The following is a 22,331-nucleotide window of genomic DNA, read 5'->3' as shown; positions in this document are numbered from 1 at the left end:
TATATTCGTGAAGTACACACTAGCTAGCCAGGGATAGCCGCACAACTGTTCTACATGCTAACCCCATATAGTGCGCCAGGAAGCCATCCGTTGGGGTACATGAGCTCTATAAAACTCCATGCATAACCTGAGAAGTTGGGTATGGTGGGCTTCAACACATGAGATCTAAATCTCATAGACAGCGAAGCACCCTTTAGAAAACAATAATGAAATGTCAAGAACGGAGGCTTCCTAGTACAGAAATCTGCCTTTATTTCTACTATCAGCAAATATCTGCATAATAAACAAAAATACATCAGCACCACCCACTGACATTACAACCGGCTTCTTTGCTGTCAACAACACAAAGCCATTTCTGGCAGATGAGCGCTGGAGATCAGTCAGGTTAGTACGGGATTACCGATAGGAGTACTTGTGCTACAGCACCTCAGCTACCAAGAAATGGTGGAGCACACTGGTGCATTCTTCCTGGGTTTGGCATATGATATGATAGGTTATTAATATCGTGCTTAATACCCAGAGGTTTCCAAGCGCAGACCCGGGATCGAACCTGTGGTGCTCCGTGTCGTCTTGCTTCCAAGGCGAGCATGTTGCCGCTGAGCTATTCTCCCAAGGATTTCTGCTCATTCCTTCACCCTGTGTCTGACAAAGCACTTCATGGGTTTGACATCTTTCACAAAGCAGTGGTGGTGATCCTGTGCTTCAAGGGAGAACGGTGTGGTTTTAGCACAAGGACCAAGCCTGTGGGAACTGCAGCACATACACCAGTCACTCTTGGAAGCCCAACCCTCGCTGCACAGTGGAAGTTTGTGCACACGGAGGGCAGGTAGAGATCCATTAGAAACGTGATCGACCTGGTTACCAAGTAAATGCAAATAGATAGAGAACCATAGCTATAGCTCATTTTAGATTCGTGGAAAACCTTACAGTAAACTGTAGTGCAACAATTCTGATGAGGGCTGCTTGGCATTAGAAACTGAAGTGCTACTACCAACTACACTATAGAGCTTGACATTGGGAGAGGGACGACCGTCAACGCACCTGGAGGTACATTCATGACAAGACGTAAAGAATACCAGACGAGCATCATTACACAATTTTAGACGTCTTCATCAGCTATTCACCAAACGGCTTAGAGACTAAGCAATTCCAGCACAAAGCAAGGGCCAGTTGGCCGTTAGTAGCAAGTCAAGCCTCTGAATACTCTCAACAGCCATTGCCCAGGAGCAGTGGTCCCTCAGGGATCTTGGCTATTGCTGAAAGGGGAAGACGGACGTTCAGTGGCCAGTACCGCTCAGGTCCAAGGAGACCACGTGCAACCTTAAACAGGTCATTCTCTCGTACTAAAACCAAGGATATCTGTGTGCCCACACCTGCACAGGACCCCGCAGAAAACACGGACAATACATTAGAGAAGGGACCCAAAGCATAGGAGTTCTCTGCACACATGTAAGCAATGTAGACAGATTGAGCTGGCAGTAATTTTAAGTTTCTAGTTCGGGTAGGAATATACAACTCCGATTAATGTACCCATACCTACATAACAATCAAGATGTATTTGCTCTTAAACTGGATACGTTTAAGCGTTTGTGGCTTTTTTTGAATGAACACTTGTTGACATTAAATCATGTTTATACTAAATGTGAGATCATTTAAATAGGTGTAATTATTGGGGAAACCGTGATAAGCTTATTCATGTACGCATTTAAAATGTGTGATGATTTCTATCACTTTTGTAAGGTAATTTTAAGGGACGAAGAGTCCTGGGACAGAGCCATATAGATCTCCTGGGGTGCAAAAGTATCTTTTACATACAATTCAGAAAATTGCATCATTAAATCCAAATGCTTTAAAATTTAGGCAAAATCCTTATATTGTCAAAAAATGTAATGTTATGTATTTAAAACAGTTTTAACCAATATGTGCAAATACAGCCTGGCCAACAGTGTTTCACACAGTGGAGTACCCGGATATTAAAAACACTGTCAGGAGCTTCTTCAGGGCTCGGTTCTTTCGTGAGTTAGGCAATACAAACTATGCCATAGCATTGGAACAAATTTGTCCCAAAACTGGAGGAGATGATGGAAAACCTGTGGCTGGCCACAGCCCAAGCCATGTTTGGAGACAAATCCATGAAGGAGACTGTAGTGAAGGCTCTTTCGAATTTACGAATCAATATGGCCTAAGTATCTATGGACCACAATGGTTTTCACGAAGTCTGCAAAGGAGAAACCACATTTGGCCTCTCAATGCTTCCAGCGGTATCATAAGGGAAGCAACCCGTTCTTTTCCTTGAGAGATCATACTGCTACTGGAAGAGGCTCTTCCCATCCAAAGGCGTAAGGCCCAGATGATTAACATGAACACGCTTTTTATAACAAAAAGAGTATGAGCGACTTTATAGAGAACGATTTTGATTGGGAAAAATGACGGAACTTATAAGGGTTGCAAACCTGATCTATGAACACCTGATGCAAGACAGTTGTCAATTGCAGCTCTTCTCAAAATGTGCCCTGGAGGGAGTATTGATCCAGGTTCTTGTGTGTGTGCGCAACAGATGAGATGAAGTTTAAGAACTTATGTTTCCATATTACCACACCAAACTATGTAGCTCCAAGAAAATACTAAGCAGGGCTCTTTTGAAAGAAACGAGGGCAAGACATACGAACCTCTTTTGGTAAAGCAGGAAACCCTTCTTAATGTCCGCTCTAGTGTCTTTTGATCAATATGCAAAGTTAACTGAGGATCTCTATCTTGGGTCATTGCAGTCTTTGAGATGACCCACCAGACCAACCTCTGAAGGTTGTGCCCGTTGATCTTCCCTCAATGGGCTGAATATTTAGACAGAATGGGTATATGCGACAATCACTCCTTTCTGAAACTGCTCATCTAGAAACATGCATCTCGTTGTGTCTTTCATGCAAACCTCCATGCGGGGCTCAAAATGTACACTCACCACTAGCTATAGCGAGTGATAATTGACTCATACCAAGTATAAAATGGTGCACTGTGTGCATGTGGAGAATTCAGGGGGTGAGCAATTTACTTAATGCCTGAGAGTAGGTTGCAACATGAAGTTTATATCCCTGCGCCGTGTTAAGACTATCTGGGTTCAAAATGTGTACTCGCCACTAGCCATTGGCTAGTAAGAAATGGTGTGCTATGTGTGAATGTAGAATGGAGGGGACAAGTGACCATTTATGGCTGGCTAGCAGCTTGACTTTTTGCCCCCTGGACTAGGTCATAATCATCTTCTCAAAAGCAGTCATGTGCTCCATGCCTAGCAGTAAAAAAGGCTCTAAATATACAGGGTCCAACTTCACTGCTATCATGGGATTGTGTATAGCATACTATGGATGTAACACTAGAAGGAAACTGAATACTGAATCAACAACACGTCGGGTGTCCACTATGACGACCTTGGAACATCACCCTTTTGCTACCTATTGACCATTCATTCACTTGGCCACGTTATCTTGAAACCAGCATACAACATCTCTAAACTTCCCTGTGTAACCTTTTAAATGATAGGAGCTTCCGAATACTGCTGTATGGGGTCTGTAGGTGCTCAACAGCATACCCCAGTACTTTGGGCCCTACCGCATTATCACTGCAACTCTTCTATTACACCTACACAACCAAATGTAACTTCTGAATCTGCAAAAGCTTCCAAACCTTAACCCCACCAATTAGTTAACCTTTACACTCATTAACCTTTACACTTATTAAGAGCTACCAATATGAGAGCACAGACATGTCCTATGTAAGCCAATGAGTAGTTTAATACTTGTATTTTGAACAGTAAATTGCTTAAGATATTAAGCGAAAAACTATGAATACTTGTTTAATCAAAGACATTTGGGGTAAAGAATTTCTAATGCAGAAAATCGAGCTTCACCCATGACCTCGACACTGCAACATATCTTTAAAGAGTACAAAATGAAATATTAGCACCTCACCTGGTCAGCTATCTCAGATGCATATGCCCCGTGGAGAGCAACATGAAACACAAAGGACTCCATGTGAAGTTCAGGGCACATTGTCCTAAACTGGTATAGGTATCGCCTAACAGACGCAACCCAAGAGTCATTTGAATCAGCACAAACTGGGGAGCGTGGTATCAAATCCCCTTAATGGGTAATCCACTCAGACTTCCAGACTTTGCCCTGGCATAGTGCTAAAATAGTGTCGTTTTCAAGAGGTGGAGTAAACGAAAAAAGCACGGGCAGACCCAGGACTGCAATCCACTTCTGAAAACTTATCAGAGTGTGAAAATGTTAATACCTACAAAATTAGCTACTGTGCACGAGATATATATGCCTTTATTGCTTACTGTAAGAAAAAGGGACCGTATAAATGTAATTCGTCAGCAAGAACAGACATGTATTATAATAGATTATTCCCGACGGTTTAAACATGAAATTCCAGAAGCCAGAGGAATGTTTTCATGCTTTTTTTTGCAAAGGAGTCCTGGTTTTTAGCATCAAGTACAGGAATGGTGCTCCTCAAAAAGCACATTTGAGCATGATATTAGAAACAATCTACCAGACATGAAGAAAGTCAAGAACAGTGAAATATCCAACTACTTAAAAGCACATGTGATTGTGGAACGAAAACCAAAGCTGTAAAACCAAACACACGGAGCAGAAGACATGACAGCTTAAGCCCCCGTATCTGCAGGGAAGGTCAAAAAGAGTTTACAAAAATAACCAGAAAATATTAGCCGGGGCCATAGGAAGTTGGCCTGTGTTATTTTAGAGTGATCATTTGGTCCATAACAATGGGCAGAGCTGAGGGGGCGTGGCTTGATGGCTACGTGAGAGGACGTTCCTTGGAGGAGCTCCCGATGATCCGATCCTGAGAAGAAGTGATGGTTATTGGCGGACTTTCGAGTACACGGTGCATCCAAGGGCGCATGAAAGTGGGGGGCACATGGTGAGTGCCCTCCCCACTAGCGAGACTGCATATCTACGGAACTAGACTTCGAAGAAGGTGGTGGTCGGGCAATGGAAGGGCAGCACCCAAGATGGCCGCCTGCGGACAAAGGGCCATAAATGATCCATGGAGCTGAGGAAGACAAAGTTGGTCGGAACGTGGGCGAGCCCAACCAGATAGACGTGTCGCATGCGCCTCCGGCTGAAGGCAAGAACATAAGGGCGAGCCCCCACTAAGGAGGCCCTGGATCGTGGCAGGCTAGCAAAGTGAACCCGGGTCCAGCAGAACCTCGCTGTGAAGGGGCCGGTGAGTGAACCTCGTGGGGTACTCTGCAGCGCCGAGGATACAGCTGGGCGCGTGGGCCCAACCGACGCAGCAGGATGTCCTCCAAGGTGGTGCGACCCCAGATCAAACAGCCCACGACGGAGGCCTATGCTAGGTCGCCCTCGGGCGCGGAAGGGGGCAAGAGCAAAGACACCCCCGCGGCGGCGATAGACCCACCGGGTACTATCCAGGAGGTGCTGGCGGCAATTGCTGACTTGAAGGTGGCCTGGGAGACGAAGCTGGGCCTGGCCATGAAAGAGCTGCAAGAGGGCCTAAACCTTAAGATCAGAGCGGTCCGAGAAGAAGTGAACCTGTTGCGCCAGGACGTGCGAACGATCGCGGAGCGCACTGGGGAACTGGAGAAGGAGTTGGCCCCGACCACGAAGGTGTGCAATACTCACGCCAAGGAGCTTCATGCCCTCGTGCAACGAGTGGGCAATTTGGAGGACAGAGCAGAGCAGGCAGAGGGGCGCGCCAGGCGCAACAACATTCGCATAGTGGGGGTTCCGGAGGGAATGGAAGGATCGAACCCCACGGATTTCGTTGAAACTATGCTCTTGCAGGAGATTACAGGCGGGGAGCTGACCCAGGGGTTCGCGGTCAAAAGGGCGCATAGGGCCCTGACCAGGAGACCGGCCCCAGGAGCCCCCCCCCCCGTGGCCGTTGATCGCGAAGATCCTGAACTATCGTGACCGCGAGAAGATTCTCGAATTTTTCCGGAAAGGAGGCACGATAGAAAGGGGGTCAGCGAATATAACGGCGTATCTGGATTATACGCTGCTCGTACAATGGAGTCGAATGAACTTTGGAACGGTGAAGAGGAGGCTTAGAGAAGCAGGCCACCGCTACATGTTGCTCTACCCTGCCAGGTTAAAGGTGTTTCATAAGAACCGATCCCTCTTCTTTGAGACGCTGACTGAAGCGATGGAATGGTTGGACATGCAAGGTCGACCTCAGGAATCGGATGCCCAGACAGAAGCGGCTGGAGATAAGTAGCACGTTGCAGAGGCGCCCGTGAGGCCATAGTTATGACATTGGGACTGGAATATAGTATGATATTGTGCTTGTGTGGGGGGGGGGGGGGGGGGGAGTCACGGTATCTGCCGGCGGGTCCCGTTGAATTCACTTCTCCTAAACAGACGACTGGGAGCTCCTGGGGAGCAACCTCTGCACCCAATAGTAGTATATTTAGTTGGTCACTGTTAGATTGGTGACACCCCGCAGGGTCCTCGTTCTCAGGCACGAGACGGGTCCAGAAGTGGGTAGGCCTGAGATCCACGGATGAAGCTGGGCTATTGTTGGGGGTTGGCGGGGTATGGGGTGGGGGAGTTGTGTGAAGTTGGGGAAGGGGGAGGAGGGCACCGTTCGTGAATAGAAGGGAAAGAGCCAGGGAACGACCCTACGCAGGGAGCATTATGGGAAGCGATGGGATGGAGATACCCCGACCAGATGGCATCGGGTAATCTCAGAATTGTGACCTGGAATGTACGGGGCCTCAACAGCTACCTTAAATGTAACAAAGTGATGTTGTATTTAAAGAGGATGCGCGTAGACATAGCCCTGCTGCAAGAGACCCACCTCGGAAAGGCTGGAGGTGGTCAGGAGGAAATGGAAGGGCACTGTTGTGGGGGCGGCGTACTCGGCGTATGCTAGAGGGGTTATTACTTGGGTGGCGCCCCATGTACCGTTTCGGGTGCTTGATTCTACGGTGGACCCGGAGGGTAGAATGGTGGTGGTAACGGGTCTCTTGGAAAACAGGGAAGTACACATCATAAATTTGTACGCCCCCAATATTGATACAGCGGCTTACTTTAGGACCGTCTATGGTAAACTTGGCTCCCTGGCAGGGAGTATGGTAGTGTGTGGGGGGGGGGGGGACCTTCAACTGTACCGTAGATCCCAGAATGGACAGGTCAGGAAAAACGGCACCGGCGGCTAAAGCGCTGAGTACCTTACTGAAAGACCTAGGCCTAGAGGATGCGTGGAGAAGGCTGCATCCCACGGATAGACCGTACTCACACTACGCAGCGCCACATGATTTGCACACAAGGTTAGATTACATGTTTGTAACAGCCGAGATACTGAGAGACATAGAAGGGGCGGAATACAAGGCCCGAGTACTATCGGACCACTCGCCCTTGGTGGTAGACTGGAGACACCAGCCCCCACGACCGCGGATCCCTACATGGAGACTTAGGACCGAAGCTCTGCAGGACGAGGGGTTTCGGGAGGGCCTGAGGGATGCCATCGAAGAGTACTTTTTATATAAATACGGGAAGCGTAAGCTCTGTGGGCACACTGTGGGAAGCGTTTAAGGTGGTGGTGCTTGGGGAAGCTATTTCCCAAGCTAAGAGGCTACAGGGGGGGGGTCAAAAGGGAACTTCAGGAGGTGGAAAGGGAGCTAGAGGATCTCACGCGTTGCGAGAGCACCGCTCATGGTAATAGAACCAAAGTAGAGGAGCTACAGTTGTCCTGCAGCGCACTCTGGGATAGACTGTGCAGGCTCAACTACAGGAAACATACGGAGAGGAAACACGCAGGGGGCGACAAGCCAGGCAGGCTGCTGGCCGCGCTGTATAAGAGTGAGACCCCCCCGCTCGGTGAAAAGTGAGATCCAGGACGAGAGAGGTTGCATATGCAACACCCAGAAAGAGGTAAATGAGGAATTCCTTAAGTTTTACAGACACTTGTATGAGGACACGGGGAGGATATGTGTCAAGACATACTGGACACATTGGGGGACATTGAGCTGCCCACCTTGGATGATCTAGAGCGCACTGAGTCAGATGCACCCGTCACCTCGGATGAGCTGGAGGTAGTGATTCGGAACTTGCCCACTTGCAAGGCGCCGGGTTCGGATGGGCTGCCCAGCGAGTTCTACAAAACATACCAGCAAGAGTTGCTTCAGCCACTGCTTGCCACTTTCAACGAGGCCTATGAGCAGGGAGAACTCCCATTGTCCCTCCGTGAGGCTGTAATCATCCCACTCCTGAAACCAGGCAAGCCAGCCATGGAGTACGGGTCTTACAGACCGTTGTCCATGCTCAACCAGGACAGCAAAATACTCACGGTGGTGCTGGCTAATAGACTGAAGAGGGTGATCAAGAAACTGATACACCCAGATCAGACGGGATATGTTCCAGGTAGGAACATCACCGATAACCACAGGAGGCTACACCATGTCATAGACCAAACTGAGGAAGACACGGGCGAGCTGGCTATAGTGTCGTTAGACGCGGTCAAGGCCTTCGACTCGGTACGATGGCCCTGGCTGAAAGCGGTACGGAATGGGACCTGGATACCTCAGATGGGTCCAGTTGTTTTATAGCACCCCGATGGCGAGGGTCAAGACAGGGTCCACAGTCTCAGATTCTTGGCAACTTTGCAGGGGGACCAGACAAGGATGCCCCTGGTCACCCATGCTATATATACTGGCATTAGAGCCGCTGGCAATATGCCTGCGACAACAATATGGGGAGGTGGGTATAAGCACTGCCAGTGGAGAGCATCTGATATCATTATATGCGGATGATATGCTCCTTTATTTGCGTTACCCAGAGGAAAACCTACAGTACGTGCTAGAGGTAATAGAACGGTACGCTATCCTCTCGGGCATATCGGTGAACAGTGGAAAGTCCAGTCTGTTCCCTTTGGGCAGATATACGAATGTCCCGGTGCAGAGGCTGCCTGTCCTGCCAATACCATGGCAGCCCGTGACATTTGTATTTGGGAATAAACATTTACCACAAGGTCGAGGCAGAACACAAGCACAACACGGAAAAGGCGATAGAGGGGATCAAGAACAGCATGGTATTTTGGTCCAGATTGCCCCGGACCATGATGGGGAGGGCGGCCTTGCTCAAGATGGTGGTCCTGCCTAGACTTTTGCACTTCTTCGTAAAAGTCCTGTTTCTGATACCTAGGAGCCTATTCGTGAAACTTCATAGCGTGTGCAGGGGTTTCGTGTGGGGCAGCTCTAGGAATAGTTTGCAAAGGTAGCGGGCGCCCCTCTCTCGACAGAACAAGGCCTGATAACCTGTTCAGTGGTTATTAACCACTTGAGAGTTCGCAGCCACTGCTTTTACCCACTGTGCCTTTCACAGATGGGAAATATCCATTTGCATATCAGTCTGGGGGCAACCAGACGTGGTCTCCCTCTCACTGTGCTTAGAGAGGCATCAGCTTCACCTCACTGATGATCCCCAACAAGGGTGAAACACGTGTATGGGGTTGCTGGCGGTACTCTCGTTCAGATTGGAATTGCCATTGTATTTCGGTGCTGGACTGCCCCTGGGCGGGACAAAGACTGATATGCAAATGGATATTTCCCATCTGTGAAAGGCACAGTGAGTAAAAGCAGTGGCTGCGAACTCTCAAGTGGTTAATAACCACCGAACAGGTTATCATGTCTGTTCTTGCGAGAGAGGGGCGCCCGCTACCTTTGTATAACTATTTGTTAAGGAACCTGGGATTGGTAATCCTAGGTCTCCTGGGGGCAACCAGACGTGGTCTCCCTCTCACTGTGCTTAGAGAGGCATCAGCTTCACCTCACTGATGATCCCCAACAAGGGTGAAACACGTGTATGGGGTTGCTGGTGGTACTCTCGTTCAGATTGGAATTGCCATTGTATTTCGGTGCTGGACTGCCCCTGGGCGGGACAAAGACTGATATGCAAATGGATATTTCCCATCTGTGAAAGGCACAGTGAGTAAAAGCAGTGGCTGCGAACTCTCAAGTGGTTAATAACCACCGAACAGGTTATCATGTCTGTTCTTGCGAGAGAGGCGCGCCCGCTACCTTTGTAAAACTAAAGCTCTAGGAATAGGGTTGCTCTGTGGAAGCTCCAGAACCCATGTGACAGGGGGGGGGGATAGGCCTGCCTAATTTTGAACTCTATTACCTGGCGGGGCAGCTGCAGTACGTGGCCAGGTGGCTCTCGGCTGAAGACTCGGTGGAAGCCAGGCTCCTGCGTGGAGACACAGCCCCATACTTTCTGATGGAAGTGGTGTGGTTGTGCAGAGACAAACTGGTGGGCAAGGGGCGGCTACTGAGGCTGGGCTGGGAGATCTGGCACAGGACATGGAAGATTTGGGGGGGGACTCTGAGCCATACTCCCAGCAGGCCCCTTTGGCGGCGCTGTGCGGGAGCGACCCTCAACTACTTGAATCGGTCTGCAGATACTGGGAACAGGTAGGCTTAGCCACCCTCGGGGACATATGGCAGGAAGGGGAGGCAGTGGACTTTCAGAGGTTGCAGGAAGAGACAGGAGTACATGGTGGCCAATATATAACCTACACTAGGCTTGTGAGAAAGACTAGAGAAAGATGGCCTGAGACAGTGCTAGCAGAAGACCCAGACGCCTCCCTGGAAACCATGTATGATGTATCAGAGGGCGGGCACGAAATATCGAGGATATATGAGCTCCTGCGAGTAAGGGCAGGGAAGGAGTTGCTCCAATTGAGACAAGATTGGGAGGAGGAGGAGGAGGTGGGAGGACCCATGACGGATGGGCAGTGGGCCCAGAGGTACCACAAAAAGGTGTCCCGAAACGCGAGATTCCAACAGCTTCAATTGTATGTTACCCACAGGGCTTATTTAACCCCCGTGAAGATTGCAAAGTTTGGGGGACCAGCTATGCAGCAATGCCCCAGGTGTGGAGAGGTGAATGCGGCACTGCTACACATGTTTTGGGATTGCCCGGAGGTGCATAGATTTTGGGACGAGGTCCAAGACGAAACTGGCTGGTGGGGGGGTGGTGCTGGATGTGGAATCGGCCTGGGCATGCATGCTTGGGCTTTTTCCTAGACCCCGGCATTTGAAACACATAAGCAAGATGAAGGACCTGGCTTATGTTTTGGCCAAACATAGGATTGCCATGGGCTGGAAGGCGGCCCACAGACCTAGGGTGGAGTTATGGTGGACGGACCCCTTGAGGTGGGCGGAAGCTGAATCTGTAGTCTGGTTTGAAGCGGTCACCAGGGGGGGTGAGGAGGAAGTAGGGCCCTTGCTGGCCTGGCGGCAACTGGTGGCCTCATTGGCAAACCCTCACCAGGGTGACAACGAAACAGAGGACCCGGATGATGACTGCCTAAGTATTGTGCTACCCAATATGATGCTCCCGTAAACGGCATGTGAGAGAACCGGCTCTAGTTTAAGGGTGGGGGGGAGTTGGGGAGTTCTGATGAAAATGTGCTGCAATATGATGCTTCCTATGTTTTGAAACAGTTGTAGTGTGTTTGTTTGATTTTAAAATAAAATAAAAACAATGGGCAGAGCTGAAATTATGGAGTCTGGAAGAAGTGGGAATCAGTTGCTCACCTGGTTTGGATGAGAGGGGGTTTATGCCCTACATCACTCTGGATAGGGGGTTGACGGACATTCAATGGACTTTATTTATTTACGTTTGTATAGCACGCAAAAACAATAAGGCATCAGAGCGCTGGAGAGACGCTGTTGCTTGAAGCCCAGAGGCACATCAGGTACACCAAGTTACATACTTAGTAATTACATACAGGATAGGCAGTCAATGCGATGAATATTCAAGTATCACGAAGTTACATACATAATGATTACATAAAGAATATGCTGTGCATCGTGGCATCATTCAGCAGAAGCTACACGTTGAGCAGGTTTAGGCAAACAGGCAAGTCTTGAGGGCTCTGCGGAAGGCCAAGTAGGATTCCCAGGTTTTGAGGGCTCTGCGGAAGGCCAAGTAGGATTCCCAAGTTTTGAGGGCTCTGCGGAAGGCCGAGTAGGATTCCCAAGTTTTGAGGGCTCTGCGGAAGGCCGAGTAGGATTCCTCTGCTCCAATTGCAAGAGGGAGGGAGTTCCAATGTTTAGTGGCAATGATTGGGAAACGTGTCCCTCTGGCCTTGGCACGTTTAAACTATGTTGTGGACAAAGCCACAAGATGATGAGAGGACACCCGACCATGCTCAAAGTAGAGGTATGTCTATAATCTACAACAACCACTGGCCTGTGAAAAACCAGACAAAGCTAACTAATGTATTCATTTTAGCTGGTCAGGGATGCAACTGCCATTGTCGTGCACATGATAGATGGCTGAAGAGATTGGCTGGAAATCACTACACTCCAGACATGTCATGATGTGTACATCCTAACATATACAAACTAAACATTGCAAATGGAATCACACAGTATGGAGGGTTGGGATGTGCATGCTCGGAGGCAGGAAAGAGGAGGGTGTACCCTCACAGTATAAATAATTGACGGCGCTTTCACTGCGAGACATTTTACACATACTATCTCTGCTGCCCAACAACACAAGTACAGGATTTAAAGGTTAGCGGCAGTCAAGGTGCTAGCAACTCAGGAAAAATTCAATAGAATCAATACCTTTTTATAAATTGAAAAAAAAAACAATAAATAAAATCCGAAGAATAAACAAATCAACCTCCCACAGCATTAGCACCCCCCCACCCCTCCCCAGTACCCTTGCACTGCAGCACGCGCGCTGCCCCTCTGGACCCGAATTTTCTCCACGTCTCCCACAGACCACCTAAAAACAATCACCTCCCTCAAGCCTACTTCCTATTCTGAAGAGATCATCCCAACCTCCATCAATAAACAATTATTGGGTCCGGCGCTCAACACACACACCACAGCATTATTAATTCCTCCTTTACAGAAAGGTCATTCCCAGACACCCTCAAGACTGGTCTCATATGACCTCCTTCGAAAATAAACAATCTAAACCCAGACGACCTGTGCAACTACTGGCCCATTTAGACCCTCCAGGTTATTGGCAAAATACTAGAAAAATGTGTCGCTACACAACTATTCCTCAGAATCATACAATTACCCCACCTAAACGACTTTCATTCTGGGGTTCTGCCCCCAGGTGCAGCATCAAGACAGCCACTGCCTTCCAGGTGGTGAATGATGTCTTCCAAATCATGGTTAAGGGTGACTCATGCCTTCTCATCCTCCTTGATCCATTGGCTGCATTTAACACAGTCAACCACTGCAACCTACTCGACGCCAGGATGGGCTTCCCCAGCATTGAGCTGAATTGTTTTACCTCCTACCTTTCAGGCAGGCACCAGGCCGTCCAGATGAAGATGTTGCGTTTTATCCGACTACCAGTCTCATGTGGAGTCCCCCAAGGCTCCACCCTCTCAGGGATCACTTTGAACCTGTACATGGAGCCTATGGGTACACTCCTCAAAGCTCCAGATATAGCCATCCACCAATACGTGGACAATAATTAGTTGTACATGAGAGTAAAAAGCCCCCCGGCTATCAGTGTGTTTGATTACCTAGTCATCATCCACTCCTGGATGTTGACTGCCTACCTCAAACTTAACCCATCCAAGACCTTATCGGTCCCGGCGCTAAACAACATGTCCAACAATGGCTCAATGGTATGCGCTGAGAAGCTCTTGTATTCAGCAAAATCCTTAGGCCTCACCATTAACAGTAGTGTGTCTTTTCAGAACCACACAGCCAAGAATGCCCAAACAGCCTCGCACCAAATCTCCACCCTTCACACAATGAAACTTCATCCCGCTGCAAGACTTTCAGACCATAGTTCAGGCTCTCGTGGTCTCACACATCGATGAGGGAAATGCTCTTCTGACTGGGCTCCTAGCGGCTCACTTGGCTCCCTTAAAAGCAGTGCACCACGCTGCAGCACGTCTTATTACAGGTGTGCAGAAATTTTACCACATCACTGTGTACTACATTGGCTTTCTCGGCAGGCTAGGATACCATTCAAGACTGTGTGTATCATTTACGAGGCAGTCACAAATAGCAGCATACCTGGCGGTTAATCTCCACATATCTGATGGCCCACTCTTCTCAAGCAGCAAATCAGCCAAACAGCCGGAATCACAACTCGTCCGCAAAGAGAACCCGCAAACAATCCCTCTGGTGTCACACACCCCCCGCCTCAGGAACTCTATTGCGGTATTGGCTCAGAATGTCTCCTCAAATCGCTAGTTTCACAAATCTCTAAAAACATTACTTTTTCAACACCCCCTGACCAACAACTAATGTCAATGGATGCACAAACTACAAGACAGTACTGGGCTACTGTAAAAGACGCCATCCCAAACACTGGTTACTCACACACACTGCTGCTCTTGATCTAGGTCTAAACAATAACAAAAATACATTTGAAAGGGCCTGTACAAAAAAGGCAAAATGCAGTAAGTGCTGCCAAAACATTACTACACCTTGGTAATGCACATAGTACTATTGTCATGTGTTATGTAACTGGAATGTATACCGCACATCACTGCAATTTGCAATTTACATTGTCTCCCAGCACTCTGGAGAAGGTGGGAAATCAAGTTAGTGGGAAGAGAGGAGGAAAATGTCAGATAGCTAGCTCGGATATATTGGATCTCCAGGTGCAGGCCTGTTTCTACGTGTTCAGATGGGAGCCTGTGGTGCAAGGATACATTGGCCGGGACTTTTAGGTAAGATGGTTGTTGGTGTAGCCTCCCAGCAAGATTATTAAATTGCGTTTACATGAAGGTTAGTGGAGTGCCCGGTGGGAAATGTTCAGCATCCATCCAGTGTGCCCATGGTAACATCTCAGTAGGGGTGCCCCTCTGACAACATCTTAATAGTGGGGCCACATGGACAAGGTATTCTTAATGAAAAATAACACCACAATGGACCATAAGGAAAAACTCTCCAAAATCGCCACTAGATATAAATCAGAGATCATTCAAACCAAAAGAGGCAGCTACGATCGAATCAACAAAGCCAACTCAAATACCAGAGAACTCTTCATCATATTAAGAGAACTAGAGTCCTCCAATCGTCCCCCAGAGGTTTGCACTAAGGACAAATCCTGGTTTACAAATATTCAAGCAGCGCTCTCCAACAAAATTGATCTCCTTGAAAAGAAAATTGAAAAGAAAAAAAAACGTAATCTATCAGGGGACTTTCCTTTGCCGAAGACACAGATGACCCTAACAAAACCTTGTAACCACTACAAATTCTCCCAGGTCACTATCCAAGAAGTTGAGGGCATAATAGCCTCTCTCAAACCTTCTAGATGCCAGGGTGACACCTGCCCGGTACCAATAGTCAAAGGGGCAGCTAGGGATCTAGCGCCATTCATTGGTATATTAATAAACTCTTCCTTTGATACATGTACTGTCCCGACAAATCTAAAAGATGCTTGGGTCCTCCCACTTTTGAAAAAAACCTAACCTGGACCCAAACACTCCAACTAACTACAGACCAATAACGACTGTTCCATTTCTCCTGAAAAAAACTAAACAGGGCGGCTTATCTACAGATACAAGCCTTCCTTGAAACTAATGACCTCCTTGGACTGCGACTGGTTTCAAACCAAAACACTGAACTGATTCGGCTTTAATTAACCTGAAAAACCAAATGGACAACATAATGGATAAAGGAAAACTTGCCCTCCTCCTTTTAGATCTTTCAGCAGCATATGACCTAGTGGATCACAATGTCTTATGCAATCACCTAAACTCAGCTGCCCATCTCTCTGCTAAGGCTCTGCTTGTATACAATCCTTCCTGGATAAATCGCACCACGTGGGTCTTCTCTCCCACTGCATCAGCCGATCCTGTATTCACCATCTGCAGAGTACCGCACAGATCGTGTGTCTCCCCCACGATGCACAATATTTTCACCAAGCCTCTTTTCGATGACCTTGAAAATCTGGGTGTCTCCTACACCAATTATGCTGACAACACCCAGATTCTCATCCCGATCACTGGTGATCATAACGTTGACTCCACCCTACTCAACAAAATGCATTTTACTACCCAAGCATGGATGGCCATTCATGGGCTCTGTCTTAATGATAAGACAGAGCTCCTGCTCATTGGATTTACAGCAAGACTAAACAAACTAGCAACAAATTTTCATCTTTCAATAACGACGGGAACAACATCAAAGAATCTAAGGTGAAAACCTTGGGTTTTTATCTTGACTCGGCATTAAGCTTAAAAAGACAAGTCAATGCCACAGCTTCATCCACAGCCTACACCTGCAAGCTAATCAATGCATGCAAACCATTTCCCTCTACAACTAGTTGCATTACCTTAGCCACGGCACTGATTATGTCTAAAATAGACTATTGCAAAGCCTTATAGCTAGGCTCGAGTAACCACAATGTTAACAAACTGCAAATCTTGCTAAACAATGCATTAAGAACAGCATTAAACATTCCCAGAACACAACACATCTCAGACATCAGACGTTCGACCAAATGGTTATCTGTGAAGGATAGAATCAACTTCAAATCACTAACCATTACCTATAAATGCCTCACCAACTCCGCCCCGAAATACTTAGCAGACAAATTCTCTAAAAAAAACATTGGTTCGGCCGACCAGAACCTTGCCTTAGGGTACCCAGATACAAGCTCATGAAAGCAGGGGGGTAGTAGCTTTCGGGTACAGGCAGCTAAATTGTGGAATTCTTTGCCAGCCACACACTGATCTGAATCCTCCTTCCATGGTTTCAGAAAAAATAAAAAATATACAGCTCTTCTCACGGGAAGCCCAATTGCTGCACCCCCAGATTATTCTTGTATATACTTGTAATCTTGTAATATAGAGTGCTGGTGCTCCGCATACTAATGTAATGTAAATAAGTGATTGCTCATCTTGATGTCTTATTATAACATAAATGTAACTGTATTGTATTACAAATGTAGCCTTGCATATGCACCAAATACCTACGGACTAGGCGCGCTATTTAAATTAATAAACAAACTTACGAGGGGACTTCCCAAGGGACTCTTGTCTAGGCTGATATGTCTCTCATTGGACAGTGTTAAGCTGCTGGTCCTAGATAAAAGTAGGGGGGACATGGGAAACATGCAGCAGCGGTTACCAACTAGACAGTGGTTGAGAAATTCCAGAGAGTACCAAGTCATAGTGGGGTTTCTATGGACAACTCAATAGGATACAAGATTAATGTGTTACATAGGAGCCAGCAGCATGAAGGAAAACATTGAAAAGCATTAATTATGCTGGGCACCGTGGGGCAAAATCTCAGTGGGACACCGGGGAGTAAGGTAACAGTGGGACCTACAACAGTGAGAAAGTTGTAGTGGGACATCAGCAGCAAATCTTGAACAAGTGTGTTCTGGAGGCTGGTGGCCAGAGATACAAGTAGCTATGTACCAGTTGGAGTGGGGGTATTATACCATCGAGCAAATGGAACTCTCACTTTCAAGACACAATTTAATCCTCAAGCAGTTGCACTTGAGTCTAATCCAGTCAGTAAAATGCCAAATACATTATGCGGGAAATGTTGCCTGTCTGGATAGCCTTCAATCGGAATTTGGTAGGAATCCCAAATGGTAGTGAGACTTAGTGCAAAGGCGGCTGTGGAGATTATTTCTGAAAGGAAGACGCCACTTTCATTGTGGCATTCAGTAGTAGCCCAGTTTACATTTTTTTTTTTTTTTTTTTTAAAAAAGGGACCTGCAACAATCCCGCACGCCCCCCTGCCATCGTTCAGTACGGTACTTGATATAACATCCAAGATATCTGCCACAAAGATCAAGCTCGACGATTTGGAATCAGTGAACAATATTATCGCAGTGAACCACGAGGGATTTAGAGAAGGATTCAGCACAATTGACCATTGCGTGGTTTTGAGGATGTGAATTGAAAAATATGGCAAAATCAGGGGAGTTCACCTGTTGCCTTTCTCAGCTAGGCAAAGGCGTTTGAGTCCATAGATATTTGCCCATAGCATGCTTCTCTTTATATGCTGTGGGTAGCAGGATGTTCATTAGAACTTCTAGAGCAGATTTACTCAGGGACAATGGGTAAGGTCTACAATATCGATGGAATGTGTACTAGGCCACGCAGTACAAACAAGGGGGTAAGGCAGGGCTATGTATGCTCTAGCTCCATTATTCGTTACTCTATTTCGAGGGGACTTTCAGAAGGATATTTCACACTCAGTGACTAACTCGTCATCAAAGGTATTAGTTAGACCACTGCTGTATGCTGATGAAACTGCCCTTTTGGATCCGACCCCGAGTGGTTAATCAGGCAAATAGCTTTTCTGAAGCACATAGGCTTAATTAACATCTTTCAAAAAACCAGAAATAGTGCACCATGGGTACAGCAAACATGTCTGAACGACAGCTAGAAAGGTAGTTATTGAAGATGTGAAGGTTTGGCCCCATCTACGGCTACTCTTTGCGGCCAGTTGGAAACCACTAAATGCTAAGAAACGTTATGGGGCCATCTGCTGATGCCCTGCATGAGAGTGTTTGATGCTGGGCCGTTTCCTTCTCAGTGGAAGTTAAATGTTTTAGGCTACAAACTGTACTCTTCTTCGAATATTGGAAAACACTAATGTGAGGAAATACTGTGAGTCCACAACGGTGTGTCCCCAGTAATGCTCTATTTTGGAATTGAAGTTATGAGCATTTCAGCAAGGGCAAAAGCCAGGTCCTGTGGAGGCAAAATTTAGTTATACAAAAATGTACATAACACATAAATTAGCCATTAATGAATCACATACTAAAATTCAGGCCAACACTATTGACAGAGGCCACCCCATGCGTTTTTCTCCTTCAACAGCCATGGATCCAAACCAAACATTTGTACCGGTGCTCCCATCCAACATCTGCATTACAGGCCACACGATAAAATGCATTTTTTACAGTGACACATTAAAAAATATATCTTTTTTAAGTTAATCTTCTAACCAAAGCAACACCAGCATCGCCAGTCCTTGTTGCTCCTCATCACCTCTGCCAGCCACTGCAAATTAACGCTGCCAAACACCTTGTAGCGGGAAGAAGAGCTAATGAACCCTGAACGACGTAGTAACGTTGGCAGCACTTTGCAGGGTTATCTTTTCTAAATCCAGAGAAGTATTTGCAGAATACAAACAGTTACTGCCAATGAAATCTCTTGCGAGCTCGGAACGTCTTAACACTCGCCGGCATCACCATCATCACACAGAGCTCTCCTGACGTCATCATTGTTGAGCCTGCAGGGGGTACAGAGCTCCACCGCTGCTCCCAATGGCGGACAAACTGATCTCCAACAGTTGTGTGCCACACAGGACTGAGCACAGCAGACCCATCTGAGCACCCCCCCTTTGCAGACAACTGCTGGGTAGGTGGTCCCCTTCCCAGCACTCCTTCCATGCTCTCCCAACTTCTTGAATGCCCCCAGGCTCTAGCAGGCAGTCTCTGCAACATACTCCACCACTTGTCTTTCCTGCGTTCTCAAATCCCCTCAGCATATTTCTCACAATCTTGCAACACCGGTTCTGTAGCAGCCCTGTTCGTTGTCCTACCACTGCAGGACTGCCCATTGTCATCACAGAGCCCTCACAGTTCTCTCCCAGGCCCCTTTGGCCGCCAATTGCTCTCTCCCAGGCTAGAATTACCAGCCGCCTCCAGTGGCCAAAAGCTACAAAGCAGCCCCACTGGTAACTGGTGCTCCAACTCGTTAATATCTCCCAGGCTGCAATTGCCAGATGGCTCCAGTGGCCAAATGCTGTAATGTGGCCCCACTGGGAAGTGCTGCTCCAGGGGCCAAAAACTGTAAGGTGGCCCCACTGATGCTCCAACTGCTACTTGCAGTCAACTCCCAGACCCAGCTGCCTCCTTCCTGCCATGCAACAGCAGTTGGGCTAAGGGACAGGGGTCAGCTCACCTCTGCGGTCTGGGGGCCGGTGGATGTGCCCTCCTGTTGTCTCAACTGTTTCCTTCCTGGCTTCTAGGCACTGCTCAGTCTGGACCGCTGCAGGTTCTTGGCCCTTCCCTAAAGTCAGCTCGTCGCCAGCGTAAGGCAGTAAGGGAAGTGAACTTCTTTACTAAGTTCCAGTGACCAGGTATATACATCAGGTAAGTAGACATCCACCGGCCTCCACTCTCACAGGCTGCTTCACGCCAACTGACAATTCATGAAACTTACCGGGGGCACTCAAACCACAATATTCACAGGCATACATTCCACCAGGCATTCTCTTAAGCAAGCATTCATGCAGGACCAAGGCATGGAAAACAAGACACAACATCCCCCTCTTGTGATATATGTTTGTGTGTTACCCTTTTTTAAATGTTTTTGTATTGTACATGATTTGAATGTAGTCATCCCCAATTTCTTTTAGCTACCACAGAAGGACACAAATTACGGTGGCACATGGTGGTTTGGGAACAGCAAGAAGGGACTGGTTTTGAGAGTGTAGGATCCAGGAATGCGAGTGAACAGATCAAAATAAGAGACACAAGGCTATGGATACATTGAAAAATAATGGAACTGAAATTTTAAAAAGGAGTCAAAATAGAAAGAAGAGAAGATATTGTTGTACACGTGGGAAAAGAGTGCAGTTAGCATGTTTGAAAATCGAGTGCACTGGAGCAAGCTGGAAGGCTGCTCTGAAGGGCAGTACAGTAGTCAAAAATGGAAAGCACGAGAAGAAATCGTTTTGTAGCATGAAAGGAGAGAAAACACCTAATTTAGCACATATTAGAAGGAAGCAAAGAGTATATATTCATAGCAACAAGCATTAGCAATATTGGAAATGTTAAGAGAACAATGAGAAGTATCAAAGGTGGGTGGAGTGGCGCACAAGGAACTCTGGAGATTTTTCTAGTAGGCCTCTGCACCCTGGTGCTCTTGTGTGGTAACCCATTTTATTCCCAAATGTTCTCATAGAAATAGAGTTGGGCTTTCTGAAAATGCGTTAGATGGGACCATTTCCTGGGCCTCTTTTGGATGTCAGTCCAACACTGATCAACGATGATCCGCAAAGATTACAGGTAGAGGAAGGGAGAAAGCAAAGTGAGGTGAAAGAAAATAGTATAAGGATAAACTTACAGTGGGATTGAAAACAACCTCCGTTTCAGATGCATTAAGCTGGAAATAGGGAGAATGCATCCAAGACCGTACAGTGAGAAGACCGATAGTGAGTGAAATGGGGCGAGTCAGTTAAGGAAAGCAATTGAAGAAGATTTGGGATCATCGGGATAAAAGCGACAGGAGAATCATACAAGTGACAGGAGAGGAATAGCGAAAAGAGGACAAGGAACAGAACCCTGAGCCCATAGATATGAGGGAGGATGGAGACGGTTTACTGGGCCATGAAATAGAAAAGGTGCGGCCAGCTAAGAATGCATTATTGCAACAACAAAAAATTTGGTGCATATTAGCCAACATTAAAAAAAAAAATTCAAATTACATGCATTACTCAAATTAGGGTCTCAGCTTGGGTTGTTCCCTGCATCTGTCCTCCTTCAGTGTGTGCGGTTGTCTTTTCCGGACCCCTTATCACAGTATGTCTCTATTGATGTACCTCCTGTGGGCATATGGAAACTCCCCCTTGCTCATCTAGATCACAGGTATGGGTGAACAGTCTCTCTCAGGGGAACTAGGGTCTCTAATCTCAAGGTGTAGAAAGAGAACCTTGATATTCGGGGTGTGATTGCTTTCGTCACGATCTCGAAGGTATGTGCGCCCCAAGTAGAGGGGTGTTCCTAGGAATGCGTGGAGGGACTTTTTCGGGGTTAAACCTCTGTTCTCTCTCCTTCAATGTATGTGGAGGATGCCCCTCCCATAGTATTGCGCCCCTTGCCCACTCCCCGGTGACGTCACTGTCGGTACTCACGCTTTGTCCACCAGCTCGCGCACCTTCCACATGTTGAGCATGGTGACAGATGTGACCACAGAGGGGCTCCTCAAAAGCACGGACTACGTCCCAGTTGCTATCTATTGGCCTCCAGTGCTGCGCGCGCACCCGCTCACTCAGAGCCGGGTCACGGAAACACCGCGTGACGTTCTACGTGTGTGCGTCAGGTACGCCACGCGGCGGCGTGCTCTGTGGGCGAGGCATTGGAATAGGGAGTGGCCTCACTCGCTCTCTCTCAGCGCATTGGGTCACTGTGAGTTGACTAATGGGCAATCATATTCCTTAACGGATCTTCTTGGTGCTGCCTACGTTTGCAGAAAAAAAATCCTATCTCCTGCGGTGAAACCCTCCGGAGCCCTACGGGTCTTCGTCCTTCCATCTATTGTTAGAGAAGTGGGATCGGTAACAAATAATACATTTAAATGAGATGCCTAGCTCTCAACTC

At 47.4% G+C, this 22,331-nt stretch overlaps 1 protein-coding gene across 1 annotated transcript in view; it reads right to left on the bottom strand.

Annotated features, from left to right (window-relative positions):
- Positions 1–22,027, bottom strand: part of CLINT1 (clathrin interactor 1) — a 780,718-nt gene extending 758,691 nt beyond the window's left edge. The window contains exon 1 of the mRNA XM_069653921.1: positions 21,866–22,027. Within this exon, the coding sequence (XP_069510022.1) occupies positions 21,866–21,906 (41 nt within the window). The 5' untranslated portion in view covers positions 21,907–22,027. The remainder of the gene's footprint in view (positions 1–21,865) is intronic.
- Positions 22,028–22,331: the final 304 nt, after the last annotated feature.

Source organism: Ambystoma mexicanum, chromosome 3q (genome assembly GCF_040938575.1).
Source record: "Ambystoma mexicanum isolate Mex_15411 chromosome 3q, UKY_AmexF1_1, whole genome shotgun sequence".
Taxonomy (NCBI): domain Eukaryota; kingdom Metazoa; phylum Chordata; class Amphibia; order Caudata; family Ambystomatidae; genus Ambystoma; species Ambystoma mexicanum.
The sequence above is the reverse complement of the archived record's forward strand: the minus strand, read 5'-3'. Positions and strand labels throughout refer to the sequence as shown.